Genomic DNA, 12643 nt, shown 5'->3' with positions numbered 1-12643 from the left:
AGAACGTAACGGCAGACGAAATACCTATTTCTTTACAACTCGTTTAAGAAACAGATTGGGTTTATTTACATTTGTGAAGAAAAAAAGATACCCTTCCCCCACCCCTAACTGCCGTTCAAACCGAAAAGATCCCATAAATTTATTAACTAACTCGAGTTTGCATGTTCTTGGGACTAAATAAAACCTTCAGTTGTCACATCTTCAGCGTCTAGATACAGCAGGGCAGCTATGTATCTCTTCTACAGGAGGACATTCTGTTTCTGTCTCTCTGTCATTCTCTAAACTCTCATCAATTAGCACAAATCCACCTCCATCATACTACTCCTCCTACCAGTCGAGGGTGGGGTGTCTTTGCCTTGCAGGTTACTTTGTGGGCCCCAGCCTATGCTTGTATCACATAAAAAGTACCCAGTTCACTCTGTAAAGTAGTTGACATTAGGAAGGGCAGATCTTTTCCTTTTGAACGGCACTTGTCAACACAATTTCGAGTTAACTAAATACTTTTAAAGTTCGTATACTGGTAGAATGTGTTAATAAAACCTCGTTTTTTTTTTTCTTGGCTTTATTGAGAAAATTCTATATGTTGTAACATATTTCGTCTTTAATTTGCAATTTTAACCAATCGCTTACGTCCATTTAGGTAAATAACTTTCTGTGCATAATGAATATGTCCCTCCTTTAAGAAACAGATTGGGTTTATTTACATTTGTGAAGAAAAAAGATATCCTTCCCCCACCTAGAAATTATGTTACAAAGTGCCGTTCAAAAGGAAAAGATCCGGAAGGGCATCCAACTGTAGATATTGTGCCAACACTGACAGTAGAGCTTGTAGCTGTCCTCTGGCTTGCTAACTCCATCCAACCCAGACCAGCATGGAGAATGGACGTTAACTGATGATGAAGATAATATACAGACACATCACGCACAACTGAGGAGTAAGAATAACAAAATACGTAGTCGCGTTTTAACTGATTCGAAATAAAAAAAATCTGTCCGTAGTTTCGTAGTTGTCAGTGTTACAATGGCAGTGATGTTAGCACGTTTTCTCCGAACTGGATTTTGTTTGAGAGTTACTTTAGGTAAGTTGAACATCTTTTATTTATAGTGAATTTTTGTTTGAATTATGTGTATAAAAGTAAATTCAATAATGTTTACTGTTTAACCTCGATTCAAAACATAAAATATTAAAGTAGACCTTCAAGGTCCGTGCATCCTTATAGACATTATAATGTGCCTTTCATCTCGTGATATTGCATACAAAATATAAATTCACTCATGAACACACAGCTTATATATTCCTACTTGTATAGATATACATATATATATATATATATATATATAATTCAACTCGTTGATATGTTTTATTTCCATTTTATTTTTATAATTGGCGTAGTTGCAAAGAAAATAATCAAGCCATATCATTACGAAGTTATATAATCGGTAAATTTTTTTACTATTGCACCTGTCCCACGAGATAGGAAAAGTGATGGAAATTAGGGACAAAAATGTAAAAAAAATAAATAAATCTAATTTTTTGGACAAGAAAAAAGTATTTCACGGAAGGAAACAGCCACTCAATTAATTCCTTTCCCTTTTTTCTCTCCTTAAGATAGTGTAACTATTTCTGAAAGTTCGCCGTCCTAAAATATGTTGTTGACAGAATGCCGGCTATTTTTTTTTTTTTTTTTTTTTTAGATAAATCTAGTATCTACGAATTATTTTGGTATGTTTCGCGTTAATTTTATACATTCGAAGGCAATCCTTATATAAATATATCAAATAACTTTCATTTTGGCGGCGCTTCAGCTAGTACTATTTCGTTTATCATTGGCGAAAAAATTACATTTAGAGGTTTTGGATTTTGTGTGGTTCTGTTTTTATCTCTTTGTTTCCTCATAACTTTCAGAAAAATGATTATATTTTTAATGAAATTTTCTACAAATACCTTTCAGAGTGTATAAATTACAATTATGTCGGAATTTGATGTGAAAAGAAAAATACTGAGCACATACTGATACACATGACAATTTTTATTTTTTCCAAATTTCAAATGCGATGTGTGTCAGTATGTATGTGTGTGACCCCACCAAGTTTTTTTAATCTACACGCTCTGAAAGGTATTTATAGAAAATTTCAATAAAAAAAAAATCACTCATTTTTCTGAAAGCTATGGGTAAACAAAACCGACGCAGGTGAATTTTCCGAAACTCAATCCCACCACATATTCCGATATAATTGGAATCTACATTATTTGTAGAGAATTTCATTTAAAAAAAAATATCCGTTTTTTTTTTTGGAAGTTATGAGGCACCAAAGTCGTGGTGGGGGGGAGATGCACACATTTGTAGGAATGTCTATATAGCAACACAACAAAGGGGGGGGGGATTCAAGCCTATGAAAAGGGGTGCTGACCACAGTACAACGTTTAAGAAAAAATCTTTGGCGACCATTCAAGATTATAGTGGAGGTCAGAATAAGGAATTTTTACTGCATTTTTTACTTTGAGACAAAATATATTTTTCACTACCTTGTAAAAACTATAACATCTAAGCAAATGACCTTCCCTAAATGCATTAGAAACGTAACATAATTTGAACACTATTTCAGAAAATTATCGCCTTTCTCTTTGAGCATATAAAAGGCAAATTTGACTGGGGCAAAATGAGTAAGCAAAGATGAGGTAAATTTGCCACTTCAATTCTCCAGAATTACTTTTGAAAACAACTCATACACATCAATATCCATCCTCAGACATAAGAAATACAAAAATAAAAGATTTAAAAATATTTAAATCAAATGAAAGAGGATCATGGGAAAATGGCACATGATCCGAAATTAACGAAACTCGGTTGAAAAAAAAAAAGCTCGACATAAAATATTCTATGTAGCTTCTTCACGACCTGCTGGAGTGTCTCTCTACATGATATATTTTACTTACCATTCTGTTAAAGAGAGGAAGTTTATTTTTGAAATTTGAAAATTATCAAATTAGTATAGGAAGAAATTGACTTGGAATCCAACAGAAGGGAAAATTGATTCATAAAAACACCAAAAATTATCCAGTTATTTTATTAGCAACCTCAATTACAGTCGGGTCAAAGTCAAGGGAAAATTTCTTGAAAAAAAAAAATGTACTTGTCACCTGACTCTGTTTCGGACTCGCAAATTCAACAACTATGCAGACCAATTTTTTTCTCGTAAATATAATGTAGCAATTCAAAATGATGGTACAGTACTTGCAATGTAATGATTTCAAACGGGTAGAGAGAAAATAATGAGAAATCAGAAATCACTCATTTTACACCGGTTACTAATTTTGCCCCATCCCTCTATTAGATGTAGTTTGACAAAGTGAAAGTGGACTGTTATATTGAAGGATCGCGTAGTGAGTGAGATTACTTAATTGTGTCTATTGTCAATAGGGGAGGGCTAGATTTATAGCAAAGGAACGGGTTTACTGTTATTTCAAGACCAAGGCCTTTATAATCAGATTTTGATTTCTCTTGGTTTTGGAGAAGGAATAAAGCTCATTCAGGATCTGCTAATCATGGATACTCCGTGGAGAGAAAATGAAATTATAAAGGACATTTTCAGTCCTCTCTCGAAATAAAATGTGCTACCAGTTTCGTTTATTTTGAAATTCATGTTGGCAGTTTTGATGGATACATTTATAGGGGAGAAAAAAATGGATTAGTTAATGTATTTTGAGAGTTCAATGGACGAAATGCAAGAGACTAGCATATCAAAAAAGTTTGCATTAGTGAATCAGACTTGTTACCTAGAAAAGCCTCTTTTCACTTCACTCATAGAAAACAGGATAAAAAAATTGAGTTGGCAGAAAAATCAGTTGAATTTGAACCCCAACCATTCCTCTTTTTTCTTGCTTTTTTAAACTTTATTTTCCCAAGTGGGTTTAGGTCAGAGTGGCATACTGTTGGCATGCTGATTTAACGTCAGTAGTGACCATTTTAATAGCAATGAGGAAAGAAAAGAAGGAAATCCAAACTTAGTATGGACTTATGGTTGTGAAGTATTGATGAATGAAGCTTTGTCAAATAGCTAGCCTCTTTAATTACTGTCTAGAAAGTAAATGTGTTTAGGAGAAATTAAAATTGTATTATGTAGGAGTGGCTGTGTGGTAAGTAGCTTGCTTATGAACCACATGGTTCCAGGTTCAGTCCCACTGCATGGCACCTTGGGCAAGTGTCTTCTACCATAGTCTCGGGCCAACTAAAGCCTTGTGAGTGGATTTGGTAGACGGAAACTGAAAGAAGCCTGTCATATATATGTATGTGTGTGTGTATATGTTTTTGTGTCTGTTTGTACCTGCCAACATCGCTTGACAACCAATGCTGGTGTGTTTGCGTCCCCGTAACTTAGCAGTTCGGCAGACAACACCGATAGAATAAGTACTAGGCTTACAAAGAATAAGTCCTGGGGTTGATTTGCTCGACTAAAGGTGGTGCTCCAGCATGGCCACAGTCAAATGACTGAAGCAAGTAAAAGAGTCATGAAAAGCATATAGTAGTTCATGAGATTAAATGGATACTCAAGAGATATAGAGAATAAATATTGTTTGGTAACTTTTCTTTTGACTAGGCATGAGTAGAATTTTGGAAAGGAAACTTTTGATTGATCTTGAAAGAATAAAAAGCAAAGTTAATACTAGTATTAGATCTCAGAATTAATTATAATGGAATATCCTTTTTGGAACTGTCCTGCTTCAATTATTTTTGAGTGAAAACATGAAAGCCACAAATTTATAAGTTAAGAGAATGATATTGAAAACGTAAGTAAGATGAAGGCATCAAGCATAGAACCCCCCAAAAAGTTACTTCTTGCTCCGAAACAAAACAGTAGCACTTGCACACACACACACACGCAATCATCAACAGTACTGATAATGTTCATTGTTGATTGCTTGGTCACCCTAAAAGATTTCATACTACCTTATATAGAATTAATGTTGCATTTATAATTGATAGTTAAACAGTATTAATGTTATTGATTTTATATATATATATATACAAACATATTGTGTAACTTTACTTGATATTACTACAGTAACAAAAACATATTGCTAGCATTACTCATCATACAACAGGTAATACTAGTTAAAATATAATTACTTGTTTGTTGATGAAGTATTTGGACTGTATGTGTTGGCAATGCTGCACAAGTTTACATCAGACTAGCAGTATCGCCTGGCGTTGCTCGGGTTTGTAAGGGAAATAACTATAAGCATTTTTAGAGAGTTACTTCCCTTATATAAACCGAGCAAAAATGCATTAAAAATGTGGAAAAATGATGGTAAATTTTTTTTAAATCGTAGACTCATCGTAGACACGCGCTAATACCCAGAAGGGCTCGATATGAATCACGACTATAAGATACCCGCTTTTGGTTAAACTGCACCGCAAAATGTGGGAGTAGTTAGGAATCTAAATCGGAGGAGACAGAGTCTCACACACACAACTTCAATTTTATATATTAAGATATAATTATTTGTTGTATTGAAGGCATATCTGAAGTGTGTTCAAATACTGATTTCTGTCATAGACAAGGCCACACATTTTGAGTGAGAGCATAGCCAATTAAAACATCCCAATATTTGTTTGCTACTAAACTTAATTTATCACCACCCCCCCCCCTTCCCCATGAGGAAAAGCAACACATTGGACTTGGCGGCGTGTAAAATGATGTAACTGAATGCCACAAAGCATTTTTTGTCTAACACCCTTCTGATTCTGTCTGGGTAGCTACTTACACATTCTAGATCAGGGGTTTCTCAACAATTTTTTATCTATGGATCGCTTTGGTTATTGTTTTGTTCTGGTGGAACCCCCCCCCCCCCTGTAGCCATTCAATGTTTAAAACCAGTTTTATAGATACTTCTTTCAAAATTCGTATTTTTTTCACACTTTAACTTGTGTAGGTTAAACTATGTAAAATGTGAAAGAAAGAAACTTAGCTGTTTTTAGCAATATATACCAAAACATACATGCAAAGCAAAATTTTTTCAGGAGCCCTCAAAAAACTATTGAGTATCCCTAATTTACTATTTTGTTTGGCCCTCCAAAAATCTTATATGAACCCCAGTTGAGAACCACTGTTGTAGATGTACATTCTACTGCTGAGCATCCAGCTATTTGTAATTAAAATTATTGTTCTGATCCTTTCATAGTGTATTTGGGTAGTATAATTAATTCTCTGTGTATCTTAGTTTACTTAGCTTACAGCAAAAGCAATGTTCATTTGAAAATGTCCCTTGCAATTTACTACCACTGTAACCAGAGATTTATCTTGTCCTGTTAGCTAACACCTTGATATCAGAATCTAAGTGCAGATTCTTGCAAACATCCTTTCAGGAATTAAAAACATTTAACTTACACTATTTTATATTATCACATGAGGTGTCTGTTTTGATGGGTCGATGTGGCAGTGATTTATTTAATGGAAAAATTGGTTCTAAATAAGTGAAGCTTCCTTCATGGACTCATATTTCATGTTATATGCGTCTATGTAGTGCAGTTTCATCACAGTAAAATTGTATTAGCTAGTTATGTGTTGAAATTTCTGTCTTTTAATCCTCAGCTTATTAAATGTTCAAGTGAGTAAATGTTTTTTAATTAGATGTGAATTGGAAAAAATCATGTTGGATCCATTATTCATATTGTAATATATAATTCTGCTAATATTGCCAATTTAAGGACAAATTTTGTTAATTACGTAATGAAGTAAATGTTAATGTAGGAGCGGTAGTGTAGAATGTAGAATTAAACTCCAGCAAACTGAGCCATTGGCAATGACCCTTACCTCCTAAAAGGCTGAATTTATCTAATCAGTACCATACATAGATGCTGTTCATGGTCCCAGCCAATCGTACTCTGTTTTCAGATGTTTTAGATTTCATTGGTTTGTAGTGCTGAGATCAAGTATTTCTTTGGTAAAAATTTACAGTGGACTAATGTTCTATTCAAGGGAAGAAATTTCTCAGTTACTTACCCCCTTGAAAACCAAGGGGAAGTTTTACTATAGTGCAACATTTCATCATCATCATTTAGTGCCTGCTTTCCATGTTGGCATGGCTTAGACAGTTTGAAACTGGTAAGCTGGAGGGCTACATCAATTCCAATCTGATTTAGCATGGTTTCTATGGCTGGATGACCTTCCTAACGCCAACCACTCCAAGAGTGTAGTGGGTGCTTTTTACATGCCACTGGCACGGTTGTCAGTTACATGACACCAGCATCAGTCACAACTATGATTTCACTCGGCTTGACAGATCTTCTCAAGCACAGCATATCACCAAAGGTCTGTCACTTATCATTGCCTCCATGAAGCCCAATGTCCAAAGGGTGCTTCTTAGGTGACACTGGCATTGGTCACAACTACGATTTCACTTGGCTTCACAGGTCTTCTCAGCATAGCATATCACCAGATGTCTTGGTCACTTGTTCACCACCTCTCCAATCCATTTTCACAGCCCCTATATTCCTGGGAGGGTCATAGGGGTAGAATCCTCAAGCACTTCCTCTGTAGATTCCTATCAGAAGCAGTCATCATTCAACTCTCCTGCTGGATTCCCAAGCATCACAGACTTAGACATTAACACTTCAGCATTCACATTATTCTGCATTATTTCATAGCTTCAAGATTTTGATGATATGATTGCTTATTTTCAGAACAACATTGTAGAGTAGGTGTGAGAAGCAGAATCTGGCCCAGTTTAGTATAAAACAGGTAGAATATTTGAGCAGGATATGTCCTGTTTAAATGCGAATAGTTTAATGAATAAAACAGAAAATAGTTTTTAAAATCTTGGGGTTTTATTCAATCTGGTACTGTGTGTTGCAAATGACACATGTCATGGAAGAAGTCATATCAATTTAAAACAATTGTATCATACAATCACTTTTGTTCCTTTTCACACTTTGTGATATATAATACCATTAAGTGTCAAAAAAATTTATTGGTCCAGTCTCCCTGTGTGGAACCTTGGGCAAGTGTCTTTTACTATAGCTCCTGGCCAACCAAAGACTTGTAAATGGATTTGGTAGGTGGAAAACTGAAAGAAGCCCATTATGTGTGTGTGAATACCTTTTTACCATAAAATTTTTTCTCCATAGTAACTACAGTGAATTTGCCTTTACAAGTAATATCAGACATATATTCTCTAACCTAAAATTCACATACACACACACATATATATATTGATAAAAGTGGTAAGACAACAAAAGAATGAAAGAGACCTCGATTATGTAAACAGAGGAATTTATCTGTAAATGTAATATGTGACAATTATTCGGTAGCCATGATAAAATTCTGAGTTTCGGATGCTGAGGTGGAAATCCACACTGCCATGAAGAGATGGCAGCATGGGTTTCCACCTCAGCATCCGAAACTCGGAGTTTTATCATGGCTACCAAATAATTGTCACATATTACATTTACAGATATATATATATATATGTATATATTTGTTTCTTGCATAACATCTTGACATTATGCAAGACTTATTAGTGTCATTGTCATATAGACCATGTCACTCATTTCCAACTTTCTGCATAAACCTGTCTCACCATGAGGAAATTTTACCTTGCTTGAAAATACCTGAGGATTGATGACAGGAAGAGCATCTGGCTATAGAAAATCTTCCTCAGTAGACTCCATCCAACCCATACAAATGTGGAGAAGCAGATGTTAAAATGATGATGATGATCTATCACTTTATCACTCTCAAGTGCTGGTGATCAGTTGTAGAAATACTCTACCTTTGACACTCTCTTTTACTTGTTTCAGTCATTTGACTGTGGCCATGCTGGAGCACCGCCTTTAGTCGAGCAAATCGACCCCAGGACTTATTCTTTGGAAGCCTAATACTTATTCTATAAGTCTCTTTTGCCAAACCACTAAGTTACGAGGATGTAAACACACCACCATTGGTTGTCAAGCGATATTGGGGGGGGGGGACAAACACAGACACACAAACATATACACACACACACATACATACATATATATATATATACATATATATGATGGGCTTCTTTCATTTCCGTCTACCAAATCCACTCACAAGGCTTTGGTCAGCCCGAGGCTATAGTAGAAGACACTTCCCACGCAACCATGTGGTTGGTAAGCAAGCTACATACTACACAGCCACTCCTGTGCCTATCTAGTATATATAGATATATATATATCTTCATAGTATTATATATAGGCATGTTGCTTAGTGGTTAGGGTATTCGGCTCACGACCGTCATGAATTCAATTCCCAGGGGTGCATTGTGTCCTTGAGCAAGAAACTTTATTTCATGTTGCCCCAGTCCACTCAGCTGGCCAGAATGAATTGTACCTGTAATTCAAAAGGCCAGCCTTGCCACAGACTCTGTCACTGAATCTCCCTAAGAACTACGTTATGGGTACATGTGTCTGTGAAGTGCTCAGCCAACTGCATGTTAATTTCATGAGCAGGCTGTTCTGTTGATCAAAACAACTGGAGCCCTTGTCATAACCAGCAGAGTGCCAGCAGCTTATTATATAGAGTATATATACAAAGTAGTATCAAAAGTTCTCAGACTAGTTCTGTAGCATGCTAACAGATGGCAGCATACGGTTGTGTGCACAGTGAGAGCTAGTAGTGACTTTCATGAGGCAGTATGCCAAGTGACATCGCTGTGTTTACTTTGCAAGTTGTGAACTTTGCGCTTTGTGATCACATGTATGCTGTTTATCTGCAATTTTGTCATGGACAGGAAATTGGATCAAAGACCCAACATGAAATTTTGGGTTAAACTTGGGAAGTCTGCTACAGAGACATTGAGCATGCTCTGGCAAGCTTACTGCAATGAGGCAATGGTTTGTATGCAATGTTTCGAGTGGCATGGCTGCTTCAAAAGCAGACGAACATCCCTGGAAGACGTGCCATGAGTGCCACTCCTGGAAAATGTGGTATTCTGCATCAAGAATTCATCCCCCAGGGCCAAACCATTAATTGAGAGTTCTACTGCAACGTCTTGGAGCGTTTGAGGGAAAACATTCAGTGAAAGTGACTGGATATGTGGAGCAAAAGAATTGGATTCTTCATGCTGACATTGTAACTTGTCTCTGAGCTTTCCTTATTTGTGAGTTTCTCACCAAAAGCAACATGATATAGCTTCTGCACTCACCCTATTCAAAAGATTTAGCAACTTTTTTTTTTCTTTTACTTGTTTCAGTCATTTGACTGCGGCCATGCTGGAGCACCGCCTTTAGTCGAGCACATCGAACACAGGACTTATTCTTTGTAAGCCTAGTACTTATTCTATCGGTCTCTTTTTGCCGAACCGCTAAGTTACGGGGATGTAAACACACCAGCATCGGTTATCAAGCGATGTTGGGGGGACAAACACAAACACACACACACATACATATATACGACAGGCTTCTTTCAGTTTCCGTCTACCAAATCCACTCACAAGGCTTTGGTCGGCCCGAGGCTATAGTAGAAGACACTTGCCCAAGGTGCCATGCAGTGGGACTGAACCCGGAACTATGTGGTTGGTAAGAAAGCTACTTACCACACAGCCACTGTGGACTTCCATTTCTTCCCCCGAAATGATAAGGCCGCTCAAAAGTCACCGTGTTAAAACTTGTCGAGATCCAGAGCGAATTGCAGAAGGTCCTCAACTTGCTTCCATGCCATGATTCCAAAAGTGGTTGGAAAATTACTTCCAGGCCAGATTCCAAAAGTGGCAAGAACACTGAGACCGGTGTATTGGTGTGCAAGGTGTCTGTTTCAAAGATGATGTGAAAACTTAGGTAAATAAGTCATTTTTTTTATTAAACATAACTAGTCCTGGAACTTTTTGATACCACCTCATATTTTGATTTTTATAAAGAAATAAAACAACGAAATATAATGGTAGATCTGTATGTGTGCTTATGTGGATAATATGATTCTTCCACAAAAAAAAAGTCAAAATACAGGTTTTTAATAGAGCCATGTTTTTAATAACAGGGTGCCTTTTTTTGCAAAACTGAAACATTTTTTAGATAAACAGACAAGCAGAGTTAAGTGTCTTGCTTAAGGTCTCCATACAGTGGCTAGTGGAAGGTTTGAATTAATGACTCTGCTCTGTCACTCAATACACTTAGCTCACACTCGTCATCTTTATTCAAATATTATTCTTAGAGGCACAATTTTTTTTTTTTTTTTTGGTGGCGTGGTTGCTAACATGTAACTGGTTATTGAATATAAGTCGTTGCCACTTTATATATCTATATATAAAGTGCTTCAGACTCTCTCTAGAGGAGCCTGTATCTGTTAAAACTTTTCTGTAGATTATTTTATTAGAATCCATGTTCCCAGATTATATTTCAAGTGTAGTTAATATGTGATGAGACATCCATTTGTATGTACAGATATATGGGATCTTTTCCTTTTGAACAGCAGTTTGTAACATAATTTCTAGGTAACTAAAAAGTTTTAAACTTTGTATACTGGTAGAATGTGTTTAAAACATCATTTTCTCTTGGTTTTATTGAGAAAATTCTATAGTTTGTAAGATATTTCGTCTGAAAATCCAAGCATTTTGGCAATTTTAACCAATCGATTACCTCCATTGAACTAAAATCATTTGCTGCGTCTAAAACTGAGACAACATCCTGTCACTAACCCTGAACCTAACCCTAACTTTTTTTTTTTAATTGTTAAATTAATTTAATTGTTACACGTGTAAAAAAAGCCGAAAGCAATGGAAAATAATTTAAACAATTAACAAACAAAATAATTCTATAATTTTATACACACGCTTTCTGTATACGTCTCAGTTTTAGACGCAGCAAATGATTTTAGCTCAAAAGAGAGCAGAGGATTAGTTAAAATTCAAAAAATTAAACTACATTAAACAAACAAATTACAATTTTCTCAAGAAAGCCAAGAGAAAAAAATGTTTTATTTTGACACATTCTACCAGTATACAAAGTTTTAAAGTGTTTAGTTAACTAGAAAAGGAAAAGATCCGATATATGCAATACACTCCAAGCTCTGACCCACAAACTTGCTGTCTCTCCTATTACAATTCTTTCTGTTCTTTTGGTGCTATCTAGTCTCATGTCACCTCTGCTTACATACTCCCAGTTCACTTGTCTCTTCTCTTCCTATTCTCCACTTCATAGCCCCCCTCCCCACGCTATATCCAAAACATTGTCCACATGTCTTTCTTTCCTCCAGTCAGTGACTTAAAAACTATTCAAGAGGAATCTTGAATGTCAATAGTCCTAGAGTGCCTGCAGAAACTGTGAGCCATCCAATTCCACCAGACTAAACTAGTGTAAAAAGAGAGGGAGTAAAAAAAAAAATTTACACATGAAATTGAAAATATAATCTTTAAGATATTAAAAGTTTTAAATATTCAAACAGTTTTAAATATGTCTAGTTTCAGGAGAAATGAGTCTTGAACAAAACCTTAAAACTTAATTATGAATGAAATAACTTCTATGGTTTTCAATGTAGAGTGATATTAGATATAAACTCTAATTTGACTAGTGAAACAGGCATATTGAAAACATGTTATTTTGGGTGGGGGTTCATCTCAAATCAGTTCTTTTGTTTAAAATTTGATGATTTTGAAAATTGTAATTATCAAAATTTAGATTTT

At 35.6% G+C, this 12643-nt stretch overlaps 1 protein-coding gene across 2 annotated transcripts in view; it reads left to right on the top strand.

Annotated features, from left to right (window-relative positions):
* Positions 1 to 684: 684 nt before the first annotated feature.
* LOC115221483 (ubiquinone biosynthesis protein COQ9, mitochondrial) overlaps positions 685 to 12643 on the top strand; it is a 49468-nt gene continuing 37509 nt past the window's right edge. Inside the window, exon 1 of one of the 2 annotated variants that reach the window (XM_029791677.2) lies at positions 685 to 1079. Coding sequence is in view for 1 of the 2 variants with exons in the window: in XM_029791678.2 (XP_029647538.1) it covers positions 1022 to 1079 (58 nt within the window). In the remaining variant the exon portion in view is untranslated. The remainder of the gene's footprint in view (positions 1080 to 12643) is intronic. The other variant, XM_029791678.2, reaches the window with a different exon arrangement.

This window comes from Octopus sinensis, linkage group LG18 (assembly GCF_006345805.1).
Source record: "Octopus sinensis linkage group LG18, ASM634580v1, whole genome shotgun sequence".
In the NCBI taxonomy this organism is placed as follows: domain Eukaryota; kingdom Metazoa; phylum Mollusca; class Cephalopoda; order Octopoda; family Octopodidae; genus Octopus; species Octopus sinensis.
Note: the sequence above shows the minus strand (reverse complement) of the source record. Positions and strands in the feature narration are given on the sequence as shown.